The sequence below is a fragment of the Scophthalmus maximus genome, chromosome 12, assembly GCF_022379125.1.
Source record: "Scophthalmus maximus strain ysfricsl-2021 chromosome 12, ASM2237912v1, whole genome shotgun sequence".
Classification (NCBI taxonomy): Eukaryota; Metazoa; Chordata; class Actinopteri; order Pleuronectiformes; family Scophthalmidae; genus Scophthalmus; species Scophthalmus maximus.
In genome coordinates this window covers 17,648,009-17,664,210 of record NC_061526.1, presented here as the reverse complement: position 1 = coordinate 17,664,210, position 16,202 = coordinate 17,648,009, and the positions used below count along the sequence as shown (strand labels likewise).

At 47.2% G+C, this 16,202-nt stretch overlaps 2 protein-coding genes across 12 annotated transcripts in view; one reads left to right on the top strand and one right to left on the bottom strand.

Moving 5' to 3' along the window:
- Positions 1–13,650, bottom strand: part of LOC118318461 (protein PHTF2) — a 27,520-nt gene extending 13,870 nt beyond the window's left edge. For 3 of the 8 annotated variants that reach the window (XM_035648160.2, XM_035648144.2, XM_035648168.2), the window contains exons 1-3: positions 13,504–13,644; positions 10,376–10,435; positions 3,592–3,672 (exon numbers count right to left, since the gene is read on the bottom strand). In XM_035648160.2, the coding sequence (XP_035504053.2) occupies positions 3,592–3,636 (45 nt within the window). In that variant the 5' untranslated portion in view covers positions 3,637–3,672; positions 10,376–10,435; positions 13,504–13,644. Of the gene's footprint in view, positions 1–3,591; positions 3,673–10,375; positions 10,436–10,533; positions 10,551–11,770; positions 11,866–13,503 lie in introns of those variants that run through there. The other 5 variants (XM_047335898.1, XM_035648175.2, XM_035648134.2 and 2 more) reach the window with 5 other exon arrangements.
- On the top strand, positions 11,165–16,202 carry LOC118318489 (transmembrane protein 60-like). 4 transcript variants are annotated; one of them, XM_035648212.2, is made up of 3 exons: positions 11,165–11,441; positions 12,787–12,903; positions 14,812–16,202. In XM_035648212.2, the coding sequence occupies exons 1-3, from the start codon at positions 11,412–11,414 to the stop codon at positions 15,127–15,129; spliced, it is 465 nt and encodes a 154-aa protein (XP_035504105.1). In that variant the 5' UTR covers positions 11,165–11,411; the 3' UTR covers positions 15,130–16,202. The 4 variants fall into 4 exon arrangements, with proteins under 4 accessions (XP_035504105.1, XP_035504134.1, XP_035504126.1 ...); XM_035648233.2 differs by lacking the exon at positions 11,165–11,441 and adding an exon at positions 14,482–14,596 and having other exon boundaries at positions 11,943–12,903; XM_035648229.2 differs by lacking the exons at positions 11,165–11,441; positions 12,787–12,903 and adding exons at positions 13,698–14,164; positions 14,482–14,596.

Sequence of the window (16,202 nt, the reverse complement as noted above, 5' to 3'; positions counted from 1 at the left end):
TTCATGATAACAGACGGAGAAAAAAACCACTTCGTCGGCAGCCAGAGGTTAAACGTTCTCGGTCAAATGACGCGGGGAATTCTAAACGATTTCGCTGAGAAAAAGTCACAGGGGGACTCGAGACGACGACGAGGCCGAGTGCGCCGCCGCGGCGACGGACGGAGGGACTGTCCGAGCAGAGCGAGGGAGAGTGGGATTCAGAGGGATAGTGGAGCAGTTTAAGAGTGCGTCCGCATCACGTGAGCGATCTGCGCTGTTCGACGCGCACGCTTCGGCTGACTTTATAGACGATGGATCCAACGACTATGTGTAACGCGTCCTTTGTGGGGACGAACCCACAGAGAAATGTCGTTCCTCGCGTCTCTTTTCGTGACGCGCGCCACAGGCATCTTTAGCCTTCGGCTCTTTTTTTTAACAAAACGTATTTCCAATTTTCCTGCATCTCACAGACAAAACTAAAAGGGAGCTCACACAGCGCACGACGACACACTCTCGCCTTTTCAAACCGAGTCGACGCATCTTCCCGGGTCCTTCCTCTCATTTATTTGGATCTGCTCCAAAAATCCAGCGCTTCTTCCCCGGCTCAACAAAATGTCATTGAATCGGGTTCATCATTTCAGGCGGTAAATCTGAACTGATTAAATAACCGACAGACCAAGGTCGCCTTTCTCCTAAATGTATTTCAAGTCTCCACAGACCGTCAACTGTTATTACTACTTCCTACCGGTTTGGAAACCTCTGAGAGCTGCTGTGGAAAAACCCACACCCATTTGTCGGAGGCGCCTATATTCACATAATGTTCCTCTAGGTGTGGTCATTTTTGACACCGATAAATCACCAGTGGAAACACTCAGAGACACTCACTGTGTGCCAACGAGTACGCTCTCGGTTTTTCAAGTGGTTCATTAGTCGGTCAGTCCAAATGAGGGATCGATCCATCATTTCGTCCAACCGACGGTCCGGAACCCAAAGATATTCAGCTCTTGGCGATACAACATTTGATCAAATCCATTGAACTGGGTGTCCAAATGGCAGCCACACAACTAATTCCGCCTCTCTAATTGCATCAGTCACCAGAATCTTCATTTTCTAGGGCACACGTGCGTGTGATCCCAATGAAAGAGTGAAACGACAAAAGACTGAGTGACGAATCTGGGTAAGACAGGTGGTGGTGGTGGTGCGCGGATTAACCCCTCTGCAGTGTTTTCACGACACCGTGGCAACCCTCGGAGCTGCGGAGAACGCGTCGGGTCTATTCTCAGCTCACACAGGTGTGTGTGTGTGTGTCCGTCCAAGTTCCTTTAAGCAGCGACAAACACGACATTTACCGAGACAACGTGGTTTACGCCTCGTCTGCTAAACTTCGCTCGACTAAAGGGACTAAATGTCGATTGGATCCAAAACCAGATGATATTCACCGCGTAAGGCGAGAAAAGCAGCAGCAGGACTTCACTACACCAGCCCCAGATCCAAACAGAAGATTCAGTCGTGAGCGGCATGTGGCTAAACATTCACAAACATGTTTTTTTTTTTTTATATCATTTTACCATTGCCGGAATTTGACCAATGTCAAGTTTTAATGATACACAAACTATTTCACGGGCTTTTATCTCATCGCGCCCGGATAACTGCAACAACCTGTTTACGCGTCCGCCACAGAACATCCGCAGACGAGCTTCGGACCAGAGTCGAGGCGTCGGAACGCGTGGCCCCCGGTTTAGCCTCTTTGCGCTGGCTTCCGGTAGGTTTTAGCAGTTTCCCTAAAATCAAAGCTTAAAGCGTACTGTTATCATTCCGTCATGCTTCAATTCGTGTCGCGTTCAGTGTTTTCATTTTTGTACGACTGTGTTTAATGTTGTTTTTGTGCCTCTTTAATCGTACAACGACTTTACTGTGGTCAAAAACAGGCCGCTTCCACACAGTCTATTTGCTGCCCTTCTTCAGACGACACAGTCAGAAATACACTGTGAATCATGGAGAGGCTCCGCCACAGAGGATGACAAGTTTAGCTTCAGTGACCTGCTGTGAAAGCTGAACCTTTCTAAACATACATTTCAAAAAACAAAAAGCACTTTGAAGATCGCCGTCCGAACGCCGTGGGTGTTTTGCTCAAGTAGAGAGCAGAGGATGACCCGGAATGATGAAAGGTCAAAACTTCAGCGACCACAATAAAAACTCTTTAAATAAACCAGCAGTCCCCTCGCCTGTCGGGAGCCACGCATTCCTTCAAACGCATGCACACTCAAATACTATCCTGAGGGCAGCGCTTCTTTATTTGGCAGGGTTTCCAGTACCTTCCCTCCCTCGTACTTTTAGCCAAGCCGTTGCGGAACCATACGTGATCAAATATGAAGCCTTCTATCTGCTGCGTCACATGGAGACAGTAGAGCCGTTGGAGAAAAATAAAACCTTCTAATCCCGATGACTCAGACTGCTGAGACGAGAAAGCCTCGACTACGACGCGGTAAAACCGCAACCGCGATCTGGTGTCTGTCCTAACTCATTTCTCAGGTAATCCGAGGAGAAAAACCCCCTCTTGATTTGTTTAAAAGACACGTCAGACAGAGAGAAGAAGCCCCGAGGGCAGTCGGACGGGTGTGATCTTCTCCTCAAAAAGGCCTTTATTCAGTCGTGACTCAGCGGTTGCCATCTGCCCCGACAAGCTTTTAATCCACTTTCTCAGACTAATCTTACGGAGCTGTAGATTTAGCAAAGTCTAATTGAAGACTCGAGGCCGTTCAATTGTTATAAGCAAAACTGGAGGAGGCATTTCAGAGCCAAAATAAATAAACTCGAGCTGGAAAAGATGAGTTTAGACCGTTAATTAGTCCGCGCGATGCCATTCCCGCGAAAGCTCGCGTTGTCGTCTCCACCTGCCGGGTGCCAGCGGGAGATCAGGGTGACGGAAGAAAGACAAAGACCGACGGATGCATAGAGAGGCGGAGGTTGGCGTAGAGGGAAATGACAGAAAGGAGACAGACGGGACCGTTGACGACCGACAGACGGGTTTGCGAGGACACAGAGCCGGGCAGGCGGACCGAGTGTAAGCCGAGAGCAGAGGATCTGATATCTGATACTAAGGAACAAGACGACGCCGGGCCGGCACGCGAGAGTTCCTTTCCAAAACACTGGTGGATCAAAAAGAGTCTGAAACACTTCATATACCTGCAGTTTTTCTTTCAAAACAAATGGTTTAGCTACGTGCAACACAATCGATATCAGCTTATTGCAGCGATTTCGGTCGGGTGAATTTGCTGGCTCGTAACGGGACGCGGCTGCTGTGAAATGCAAGATACGTTTCAGGTCGCGCACAAATATGGACATGTGGTTAGTCTTTTGTCTACAGGCATTTCACATACTGACACGTCTGTACATGCGTAAACACATTGACGAGGGTCAAGAACAGACTGCTTCGGTACTTCAGAATGAACAAACTGCGTCGAGCAATGCGATAAAACACAATAAATGCAGCAGTTTAAAAAGTAGTATCCCTTTCATTATTTTTAAAGATAGATTTTTTGGTTGGAAATAGAGCTGCAAACATGCATCGAGAGAAAAAGTGAAAATGAAAAGAAATAAACAGCATCTCACCTTTTTCTGGTACCACACCACAGCATCTTTTACTTTGGAAGCCATTTACATTTCCCTTCTCCCCGCCTAGGGCATCTTAGACTGAAAACACAGAGAGAGAGAGAGAGAGAGAGAGAGAGAGAGAGAGAGAGAGAGTAGCGTCAGCGACAGAGTAATGGGAGGGAGGAGGACCTGCGTCTATATACCTGGTAGGCAGGCGTGTCCTGACGACTGACAAAGAGGACGGCACACGTGTGTTTATTGGGATTTGAGTGAAGGCGTTCACCTTGCCTTTCCTTATACCGAACACACACACACACACACACACTAATAATAAGACCAGTCACTTTAACGTCTCCCGTGACATCCATCTGATAACGTAACCAAAACAGCGTTTCTCTGTCTGGGAAGAATTATTACTGCTGAGCTGGATTTTCCCAATGAATTCAAAAACTATTTCCATGGCAAAGGAAATTCACAAAACTTGTCGTTTTTTTTATCGTCTCACTTCAGCCTGTGAACTGCTCAACCCATTTGCGCGAGTGAATGTAGATCAAACCGAGCCCAAGAGGAAAACTGAAGCACGTACTTTTCCTTAGTAGCAGTTATTCATCAGAGAGTGTGTGATTAAAGTGTTGACGCATCAGAATCAAAATCAATGTATTTGCGTCCGTAACCAGGCAATGTGGGAATTTTACCGTCATCTTTCACATCAGTAGTTCAGGCCTGTTCCTACCGGCTGAGGAACGTTTCTATGATCATATTAATTCTCTCCCCTCAAAACCAGGAAACTGTCTCACGTCTCCTCCATTGTAAAACCGCATTTACACTAACGCACACACGTCTGATGTTAGGCTACATTCTGTCCTCAATAGAACCTGACTTTTCCTGATATTCACGGCCGACCACCGGAACTATCATTTGATTATCAATATCTGGGTCATTAATGGGAAATTCACGCGACTGTATCGGCAGCGAACATGGAGGTCCGCAGTGTGTCAGCGTTACAGTCCGTGTGTCATTTCAGAACGTCGTCTTCGAAACGGGATCTTCTGGTGATGGAGGTGAAGTGAGGGAGCAAAGATATCCGACACCAAAGACAACTAAAAGGGGTTGTTTCGTCCTTGTTTAGCAAACGTTAACATGCGACAGAGGCGTATTTTCGAGTGTGTGTGTGTGTGTGGAGATTTGTGTAACTATATCTCAATCTGTGCGTGTATAGATCTGTGATGCGTACGTAGATATTAATCACACACACACACACAAAACTGCAACAATATTGGCCCCATAGATTTTGTTCATTCATAGAATAATTTCAATCAAATCCATGTGCAAGTGAGAGAATTTAACATTGAAAGGAGAAACATGAGTCGGCCCAGGAGCAAGAGGGAGACGAGAAGAAGAACATGTGGTTAATAAGCTGGTAAACGCGGGGACTCTGCGGTTAGCCACTCTCCTTCCCTCTTCCATCTCACAGCTAATACATTTCAAATATGGATTATTAAGAGCCACGCAGTCACTGAAATCTGAAATAATCTTTAAATTGATATTTTCCCCCCAGTTTTATCCCCACCCCTTCCACAATCTGCTACTCAATATTGTTGCTGTTTCATTGAAACCGGACATATTTTCCAAAGTAATATGGAAAACTGAGAGAAGACGGGAGAGGGAGACGTCGCTTCAAGTCCAGGAAATATGACTCATTCTACTGAAATATTCCAAAAATTCCCATTTTTGAATGCATTGTGCTGCTGCCATTTAGCTTTTAATCGTCACCTTTTTTCAGCTTTTACTCTCAAGCTTTCAAGTCCACTTCCATTTCAGTAACATTCAATTTCACAAAGCACAGTTAAGACGTGGTTGGCTTCTGATTCTGACATTTCCAGTGAGGAGCTTAACAGTCAGAATAGTCTGCAGTCTTGTCATTTCCAATGCAGCTACAAGTAACAAACATATTTATCCTTAGATGTGGAGCTACCTTTCCATCCATCCATCTCACTTTGACAGTTGCAGCCAAAGTCTGTGAAGTTCACAAGAAATATATGCGAGAACATACTTCAGCACTGTTAAGAGACAGCTCACCAGCTCATCTACCAACTACAACACTTTGTGTTTATCCGTGAGATGGTGTGTGTGTGTGTGCGCGCGCGCGCGTCGAGAATTTGAAGTCGAAAAGCAGGAAGGAGACAAAAGATTTAACACGAGCCAAGTGTGAATGCTTTCCATGTCAAGCACAGAAGTCTGTTTTCACAGACGCGCGCGTACGGCAAACCGATATTAAATGCACAGAATTTCCATTAATATCACCAACATAAAGGCCGAGCGCTTCAGTCTACGCGCATCTCTGTGTGAGCGTTTGTGTGCGTGCGCGCGTCTGCACATTTTGCCTCGGAAAGCAAGAGACATTTTTAGCAACAGGAAGAGAGTATTCGGCTCGCTGTTGCCTACAATTACAATCGTGGCTCCTCCCTCCGTCTTTCACTGCTGAACCGCACCATTCCTCACATACGCCGTACTGGTTATCTATTATCACGCAAATAAAACACACTTGGTAGTTTGAGAGAAGGAAAGAGAGAGAGTGGGGACTTTGCTGTTTTGTCCATTTGTTATGTGCAGTGTAATGAGTTTACAGTGTCAATAAAAGGCCTCGCACTATAACTTGGTATGATGGTGATAGAGGCGGTGAAAGAAAGGACTAATGGACGGATCGAGAGAAAGGAGGGAGGGATGACTGTGAAGAGGAAACCCCTTATGGAGGGGGGGAAAGTAAGAACGGTATTTTCTGTCCTCTTTCCTCTAAAGACGAGTTTCTTTCACACACACACACACACACACACACACACACACACACACACACACACACACACACACACACACACACACACACACACACACACACACACACACACACACACACACACACACACACACACACACACACACACAGAGAGAGAGTCCGTCCTTATATTTCACAGATCTGACAGAGATTTAATAAACTGTTTGGCTCTGCAATGAGAGGAACGTGGATTTTTTAAATATTCATTTCACAGCAGCACTCCAACATACCCGAGAAGGAAGCGGCTCCTGCGCTCCTAAAAGAAATAAAACTCTACATTTTGAGAGTCTACGCAGACGCACCATTCCCTTTAGGTCTATAAACGGCTTCCAATTTAATGTAACCGTGCAGAGATTGCATCACCCAACTACACAATGAAAATGTCTTATTGTCCAACTGCCGTTGCGCAACAACCGCCAGCCACCCCTGCCGATGACACGCGACAAACAAAACAGCAATCGTAAGCGCCACCGGAAATTCATCCAGACGGACGAACCTCAGAGAGCGACACTCCGTCATTAGCGTCATCTGTTTTGAATCCTCTTCTATTCAGGGACAGCGATAAGAGAGCCACTCGGGTCCTCCCTGTTCAAAGCCGCAAAATCCCTTCATCATACCTCAGTGATACCAACTCTGATTCACACACATCATCAGACAAACACAGAAGCATATCGTTGCCCAACACGACGCGATTAGCCGTCAAGTGCTCGGTTATGGAAAACATAACAAGAAGGAATAGGTGGGAGGGAGTTGTTTTCCAACACAAAACCACACGCTCGCAGTGTTCCCAAAATACACTGCGGATTGCTAAGGGGTATTTAGGGAACGGAGCCCAGGCAACAGACACACACACAAACATTGTACTTATATTGTCACGACGGCGAGCAAATTTCATAGACGTGAAAACACAAATCTTTCATTTCGCGTTTCACAAACAGTAACTCCGGTTGCAGCAAACTTGTGTCAACAAAATAAAGCTTCATTCAGAAACGCACCCCGTTACAAAGCTCGCAAAGAATTTGACAACGTCCATAACAAACACGCGCACACGCGCACCCAATAATACACACAAACACACTCAGGGTCTGCTGCCTGCCAAGTCTGCCCGACCGACGACCTGACCCATTTACAGAGAGAGAGCCGTCAAGTAAGACGGCATGTATTATGTAGGCCAGTTTATATGAGGGCTCTTTTTGTGCCTGTGTCTGTGTGCGAGAGAGCAAGTGGGTGTGGTGTGAGTGTGCATGCATGTGTGTCTTCTTTGTGCGTGCAGGAAATAGTCGAGCGTAATTAGCCATATGTCTGTTGCAGCTACTCTATGAATGTTAATGTGAATGTGGCCCGAGAAGGTTCGTGTGTGTGTGTGTGTGTGTGTGTGTGCGAGTGTGACTATTTATAAAGTGGTGGTTCTTCGTGTGCCTTACTATGCTCCCAGCTGCACTCAATTATTAAATCTTGTACAAAGGGACATGCGGACACAGTCACAAACACTCGGTCGGCCGACCCTCAAAACTCTGACACGCGGCATTTGGTTGATCAATGGCGTAACTTCACATAGCAGTCAGTCAGTCGTGGAAACGACTCGTACCAGAAAAAGGCTACCCCACAAAGACGCACGACCACTGGTCTCGGATCGCCAAATTCCCGAGGGAAAACCTTTTTAAACAGTATCTGTCGTTAACATTAGCTCTGACAGAGGATTTAGACTAAAGGGATTCACAACTGTTTTCTTGAAAACTATTCTCAAACCACATGATGACTTTGTGTCCCGAGCATCGACTTTCATGACCTCTCGAGGTTTGACGGTGCTTGTAGGAATGACACCGTTTCTATGGGAGTTTGCAGTGCAGAGGAGAAACACGCAAAGTTCAGACAGGGCATCGCATGATGTGATGTGTAACTCTACACGTTCTCTCCTTCCTTCATCCACCGAGGGGCCGGTTGCACCACCTGGTCTTACGCCTGGTCTTATAAACTGGACTAACTTTGAAATGAGTCACATAAAGTTTAATCTTCAGGGAAGAGAGGGTTCAACTCCCTGTCTACAGGTAAGCTCTGAAATGTGAGCCTCCCTTCAAACGCAGGTTTGTGACCTTCACCGCTGCTCAGAAGGTCAAAACCAACGGTGAGATAGCCGCAACAAAACAGATAATACAACGTCCCCTCGCAGAAAGAAAATATTTTGCTCGTTTCTCCGCAGCACAAGAAAAGCGGAAAGTGAGCATGAAGCAATACTGCCGACAACTCCGTGGACAGCGGGTGCTATCAGAGTCGACCACAAAGTAAGTTTTGGAAGGACAAACGAGACGAGTACTTTTTAAACCGCGAGACAAGAACACCATAATAAAGAATAAAGCTTTTAATACTAACTGACGACAGTGTTATGTGTCTCTGTGGGATGTCTGATGAAAACACGAGCGCGAGAGGGGAGAGAGAGGCCTCCTTCACGAGTCTGATAACTCGTGATGTGTAACACAAGCTGCCCCCCCCCCCTCTGGGCGCTCCATATTTCATGACGGGTGCAGGTTACATCTCTGAAATGGGCCGAGGGGGCACGTGCGCGCGCGCGCGTCTGTGTGTTAGCATACCTGCGGGAAATATGACGCGGCGCATCAGCGATGAAGGGTCAAAGGTGTCGGGGGGGATTTGTGTGTGTGTGTGTAAAAAATGATGGGGTATTCTGACATGTTTCCATCGCGTAGGGTGATTCCCCAAAGTTCTCAAGTGACAACAAACAACCCAACACTTGACCTATACAGTTCATTAACTAATAAGCTACTTAAGGAATCATGCACATCAACACGTCCTGCTCACAAGACACCACATATACTGTTGTAAGTGTGACTTGTGACCAACAGAGGACAAGTCAGCTCTATTCAGTGCAATTCTACTGGGAAGAGAAAGCGAGGAGAAAAAAGATAAATATGCCGCTACAGACGAGGGCAAGATGAAGACAATTGTGTCTGTTCTGCAGTGAAGTTCGGTTTCATATCACAGACATAGAATGTAAAGTATTGCCATAACATTGAAACAAACTCACTACACTTCCTACAGTTGTGTCTGTTATTTCTTTGTCTTTGTCGCAGTTGAACGTCCAGTATAAAACAACTTAAAACTGAATCTTTGCATGAAGTGATAAAAATGGTAATGTGGACAAACTGTGCGAGTAGGTACTGAAACCACTAACCACAGATAAACTGAAAAAAACACCGCAGCTGCTGCTGACTGCACAGTCCAGTCTGCGCACACAAAAAGCCCAGTGCTCTTCTCAGAGGGGAAGTGCTTTTTTTTTTTCCACGTTTCCTATTTTTCTGTCTGTCTATCTAAGACAAGATGAACAGTCGCTGTCAGGGTCAGGCGGTGCTTTGACATGCAAGGCAGTAACAGCGGGTTGAGTGAATAACCGGGTAATGCCAGTTCTCGCCCCGTATACACGAGCGATGAAGAATGGAAAGAATGACGGTAGTAACTCTGCCTCCGGTACAGTAGGTGGCGCTCTGCCGACGTACAACTGATAAGGCTCTTCTTTTTTTTTTTTTACTTTTGTCAAAATCACAACAACTTGGAAAGCGGGGAGAACGTGGACGACTTTTCAGCGCCGTACACTTCATACATTCTCTGCGCCTTTGTTACGTTACTTGCCGTGGCCAAGTTTAAAGGTAAAGCTCGCGTTGTTGCTGTTGTGTTTTGCGCCGTTGCTTCCTGCGAGTGGGATGGGGCCGTTATAACCTAGGGAGCAAACTCGCAATCATCGCTTACCCCGGTTAAGGTGTATACATGCTCGAACACCCCGGTTACTAAAGGAATAATCTAGGTCTGTTAACCGGGGTACCAGAACTCCGATTTTAGCCTGGGTAGGTGTTTACATGGCGTTTGAGAAACCGGGGTATCGCCTCAAGGCAATGTGGAGTTAAGATGTAACTAGTAAGCACGCACGCGCGCGCGCACGTACGCACACGCAGGACTCACCCTCGGTCGGGCCGTGCAGCAGACTGATGTTTCGTCCTCGCAGTCTAATTAGTGCAGGAGCTGGATGTTTGGGAAACAAAGAGAAAGAAAGGGTCACGTTTGAGATTTCAAGGATTAACAGTGTGCGTGTATGTGTCAGGCTAATTATCTTAACTAACCAGTATTTCTGGTAGCGACTTTTAATTGTTGCTTAATGATTGATCCCTGATCCCGCACTGAAGGCCGCGCATTTTCCGGAACTTTTCTGGAGCCTGTGTGAGGACGCAAATGTCGGCGAATGCTGTGTTCTTCATACGCGAAAGGCAAACTGGGTTTCAGTCCATGTCTGAAAACAGGACGTATTGATCACCATCACTGCTCCTTCAGAATGAACTTGTTGATGATGCTAACCTGTGATACAAAGTGACCCTGAATCTCTCTTCATGGTGAACCTCGCTCAGCTCTGCATTCATATCAATGCGTTACACTTGGAAGTTACACTACTGCAGCTAAATAATCAGCGCTGCAGCGCGTCACTCACACGACAGTCTACCGCACGTGATGACTGCATAATTATTTTTGACAGATAAAACTACCGAAAAGATCTAGAAACATCAAAGACAAGTTTAAAGGCAGGCTAGTATCACGACCAGAAGAATTCGTGCAGTGACCGGCGAGAAAGGACGAGAGCAAAGCGCTGTTCGCCAAGCCACAACTGCGACGCGGCAGCATAACGTTGGCGACTCTAGATAGTTTGTGGAAGACTTTGTTCTCGTTTTCAGCCATAATCAACGTGACCTCAACGTGAGTTGAGAATTAATGAGCCGATGCACCTTTCCTTCTTAACAAAAGGCTCGATTCAGCCGATATCAGTAGAATAATGCAGACTGTTGGCGTTGGCTTCAACCGAACACAGTGATGCATTTTCTGTGATTATGCTCCTGGAGTACATTTCCCATCCAGACAAAACACCTTCCACTGTCAACACAACCTGTCAATCTACTGCAACAGCGGGCGAGTTTGTGAACGCGGCACTGCTCCAGCGACCGCGCCGCCGATGGCTCTTCCCTCCACTGACCTTTCTGCGGTAATGGCTATATTTCTATGAATTATACCACTGCCCTGCGGGCATGTGCGTGATGTAACAATATCGCAGCCGGTGATGTAACCGGCACAGCAGGCTGATACAAAGTGCACAATATAGAGAGCGTTGTCTGAGAGCTCCTCAGACAGACAGACGGAGAGGAGAGGAGAGGAGAGGGGGAGAGAGACTGAGAGAACAAGGAATACGGAGAAATGCAAAGGACTCGCCAGTCAGACAATAGACATCAGTCTGGGTCTGTGGATACTAACACACACACACACACACACTCGGGCAAATACAAACACACTGTAGCTCTCCCTGCACTGACAGACCTGCTCCCGAACGCTGCAGAACTGATGCACAGCCGCTTCTGTCCCAAACCGATGACGAGTCTGTCGACGGGACTGCAGGAGGACGGCCTGAGTAACTGTATGAGAGTCACAAAATCAATCTCATTGGCTGTTAGTACTCCTTGAAATATTCAAACACAGTAAGTCCACATGGCAGCGTGCGGCTGTGTAACCCGCACGGCCGACCGGCTTCAAGTGCAACTAAACGTGGCACATTCTTGGCCACAGTCCAAACACAGTCAGGCCAAACAGGTGCGACAGTGGACGACAGTGCACTTAGTCAATTCTGTGGCGTAATTGTTTTATAACAATATTTCTATCTGCTCCACTTCTTCAGCCTGTATGAACACGTGTTCTGATTTACAAAACATCCATTTAAAAAAATATCTATCTTGAACATTAGATGGCATCAGAACAAAAACACACGTTTGTGTCCTCAATGTCAGCATTACGGATTCATACTGGACTACGCCGGTGCAGCGAGTAGAGTCAATGTCGGGGTGAAATTGATGATTGCCGCAGAAAATCTTGGGCGAGTGATGACAGTGTTATAGGCAGACGGGCTGGATGGCAAATCATGTTGGATAACCAGACAGCCTGCTGAGGGCTGCGGCACCCCCCACACACACACACACACTCACTGAGAGGGATGGGTAGAGGAGGCGGACAGTTATATATCAGAGTACGACACCGTACAATAGAGAATAAGACAGTAAATCAACGTCTAGATAAGATTACAGGAGCAGATTACTATTCAGGGTGGAATTTATTCGCGGATTGGTCAACTGGGCGGATTGGCATTTATTTAATCAGCAACTATTTTGGTAATTGTTTGATCCTGTGGGTTTTTATTTTATAAATTTGTCCGTTGTTTTACTAGAAAATGACACAATCAGACTGTTTCAAGGGGAATCACTTTGGTCTCTGGGAAGCTGGGATTGACATCTTTTTCATTATTTCCTAATCAAATTTATGACGTCGCGCCGGGTGATTGACAGGACACCCTGACCCGTGGGGAGGAGAGTGAAGGAGACCCACATCCTCCATCCACGCAGCGCTCACCACCGTCCATCTCTGGGCCTCAACCGAGGTCACAATCGTTGAATACATTACACGTGAGACGACCTCCTTTAACTTTGATGTTGTATGTCTTGAAAACGGTCTGAATCCTCAATGACCGCAGTCCGCACCGAGCTGCAGGCGTCTCAGCTGACGGGTCAAACGCGTCGCAAAAACAGTCTGCTCGAGCGGAACGGGCCCAAATGTAGAAACGGTTTAAAGTGCATCAGTGTGTGTGTGTGTGTGTGTGTGTGTGTGTGTGTGTGTGACACAACAGTTGAGAAGCACACTGCAGCAGAATTATTTGACAGACTGGTCGGTAACTGTGTGTTTTCACTCCTAAAAGGCGACACGACCCGTGTGTTGCAGCCACGGTGTGTTTTGGTTTTTTTAGACAATCTTCGTGGCTCACGACACGCGCGCGCGCGCGCCCGCACACACACACACACGCACGCACACACGCACACACACACACACACACACACACACTCTTCTACTCCTCTTCTTCTTCCTCCTCCTCCTCCTCCTCCTCCTCCATGTCGTGCTACACAGTTAGCTATGCTACCGGCAGGCACAAAGAGCCCACACAGCTGTCCCCGACTCTGCAATCGCGACCCACTGCCGCACCGCAAACTGCCGCCGTGTAAAAGTCTCACCTCTTCGGCTGCTCGGAGCGTCTCCCGCCGCGCGCGCGCGCACACACACACACACGCACCCCCCCGGACCCGCACTGTTCTCCTCCCGACGTGACTCGAACGGCAGCGGGCTCCGAGATGCTGAGTGTCTGCTCGTCGAGCTGCGAAGCGCTGAGCTCGTTCACTGTGAAAACACACCGACTCCTGCTCGTGACCGTAAACCACCGGGTAAACGCGCAGTCACATCCTTAAAGCCAATAAACGTCGCCGACACTGGGCGATGGGAGGAGAAGGCGGAAAGACTTGCTTTCTCGCGTGGTTTTCAATGAAACTTGGAAGAACGTTGTTTAAAAATAAATGTTGTCGTATGTAACGGGACTGTGAGTGGCCCTTAAAATCATAGCCTTTAAACACAACCGGTGGCACGACGTGATAGATCTTTACTCACCTCTAGTGGACGTTGAGCGTCACTGCAGGCGACAGAGTGCAGTTAGTTTGCGCCCTTTCGACAAACTTTACGGTTAACACGGACGTTAACGTGTACGTGACGTAACGAGACGGGGACCAATCGGCCCGCGGGAGGGGCGAGAACGCACGCAACGCGGATAACGGAGCAGAAATCTCGCCGCCCGTCCGTTCCCGTCTGCAAATGACGATGTGACATATTGTCAGAAAACGGCACGTGAGTATCGCAGTGCGGCTCACACCGAGACGAAAACGCCCCGCGACCCACAAACACCTTGAATGAAACGCTGACCGTTTAGCTTCATGCTATTGGGCTATAAAAGCTAAAGACAGCGGTTATTGCGAGGGCCGGCTAGCTAACGACCAGAGGAAGACATTTAACATGTAATCGTGAATCATGGGGGTTTTGACATTCTGTTTTCAAACGCAGCCAGTCATGCATGGCTTTCTACCCCTGCGTGGGATTTCTTGCTTAATATCTCCACATACCACCACACGTCAACTTGAACGTCTCGCGTCTCTCTGGATGTCCAGTTCCTGCTGATGCGCGTCCGCAGTCGGTGAGATGTCTCTGGCCCAGAGGGTTTTATTGACCTGGGTCTTCACCCTGGTCTTCCTCATCATGCTGGTACTCAAACTGGATGGGAAGGTAAGGTTGTTGATGTCGTCGTCGTCGTCGAGCTTCTATCTATCCCAATTGAATTCACTCGTGTGATGCTCAAGAGAGCTGTTGTTTTATTCAACACTGCTGCTGTAACTTCATTCACAGGATTATTTCAATTCATCACACGTTCTCTACCAATCGCCCAGAACAAAAATGAACACGCTGAAAGAAGTTGCGACTGACATCATCTTCCCCTCCAGGTGCAGTGGAACTGGTTCCTCATCTTCCTCCCAGTCTGGGTCTTTGACGGCATCCTCATCCTCATGCTCGCCATCAAGATGGCCGGCCGCTGCAAGCCCGGGTACGACCCGCGCAACGGCTCCCCGGACCTGCGCCTGCGCGCCTGGTACTTGGCGGCCATGCTGCTGAAGCTGGGCTTCTGCCTGACACTGTGCGCCAAGCTGGAGAAGCTGGCCGACGTGAAGCTGACGTTTGTGTGCATACCGCTGTGGACCGTGTTACTGGGAGCGCTGGTGGAGCTGGGGCTCAACATCTTCCCCGAGAGGAGAGAGGCCTGAGGGTGGCGGGGAGGGATCGAACGTCATCGTGAATTAATTACGACAAAAACAAAAATTGTATGACCGTTACTTTGTGAAACTGGAGACTTTGCTTTGGCCCGATTGTTTCCAGAGAGGACTGAGACCCGAGAAGGAATCGAACCATCGCCTGACACGTTGAAGCTTAGGAATAATTGACTGTGTAAAAATAGAAATCAAATGTGCGCAGATCTCAGTCAAGTGTGCTGCTGCATGTGAATCACAGTACATTCATTTGAAAAAAAAACAACCCAACACCAATCCAAAAACAGCTCAAAAAAATGCCATTACTTCTTTACAAAGAAAAAAAAAATGCCATACAGGGATCGACTGCATTTGTATAAGACTACTGTGAAGCCTACACTGAGAAAAGAAAATTGAACTTCCTTTTAAAGCTAGTGTTTATTTTTTACTGTAAATAAGCTCGCACTGCTGCTCTCTAGCAGGGGAGGAAGTTGAGGGAACCCTAACCCTAATTTTGACCCCCCCACCCCAATATAACTTACCGCTCTTGGTACACACACACACACGTGCACCTTTCATCGGCCTTTCATTCCAGAGCTTTGGAGGAAGGTAGAAGGCCAAATATTATTTTACAAGTTGTTGATTAACTTTTAAATGTCCAAGGTCACAAAACCCTTATTTTGTGAAGTGCTTTAGTGATTGATGTTCGGGAAAAATGTATCACACATGACGAGATGATGGTGAGTGAAAAGATGAAGATCCTGATCTTTATTGTATATTATATTTAAAATGTCACTGTTAACTATCAAACTACCACCAGTACGTTTTAACATTTCGACGTCACGGTACAGCCCGGCTGACAGGTTTTTTTTGACAGCAGTGTGTGTGTGTGTGTCCTTGTCCTTTTTTGGTCACTATCTTTTCTGACATGAAGACAACAATTTATAACCGCACAGAACTGGACGTGTAAATTGAAGGCTTCCAGTGGCTGTCGGATGATGTAGAAACAGGGACAGGTTAAACAAGAGTGCGCGCACGGGTCTGACCAATGTTTTATGTGAAGGAAAAATAAAGTCATAAACCCAAGACAA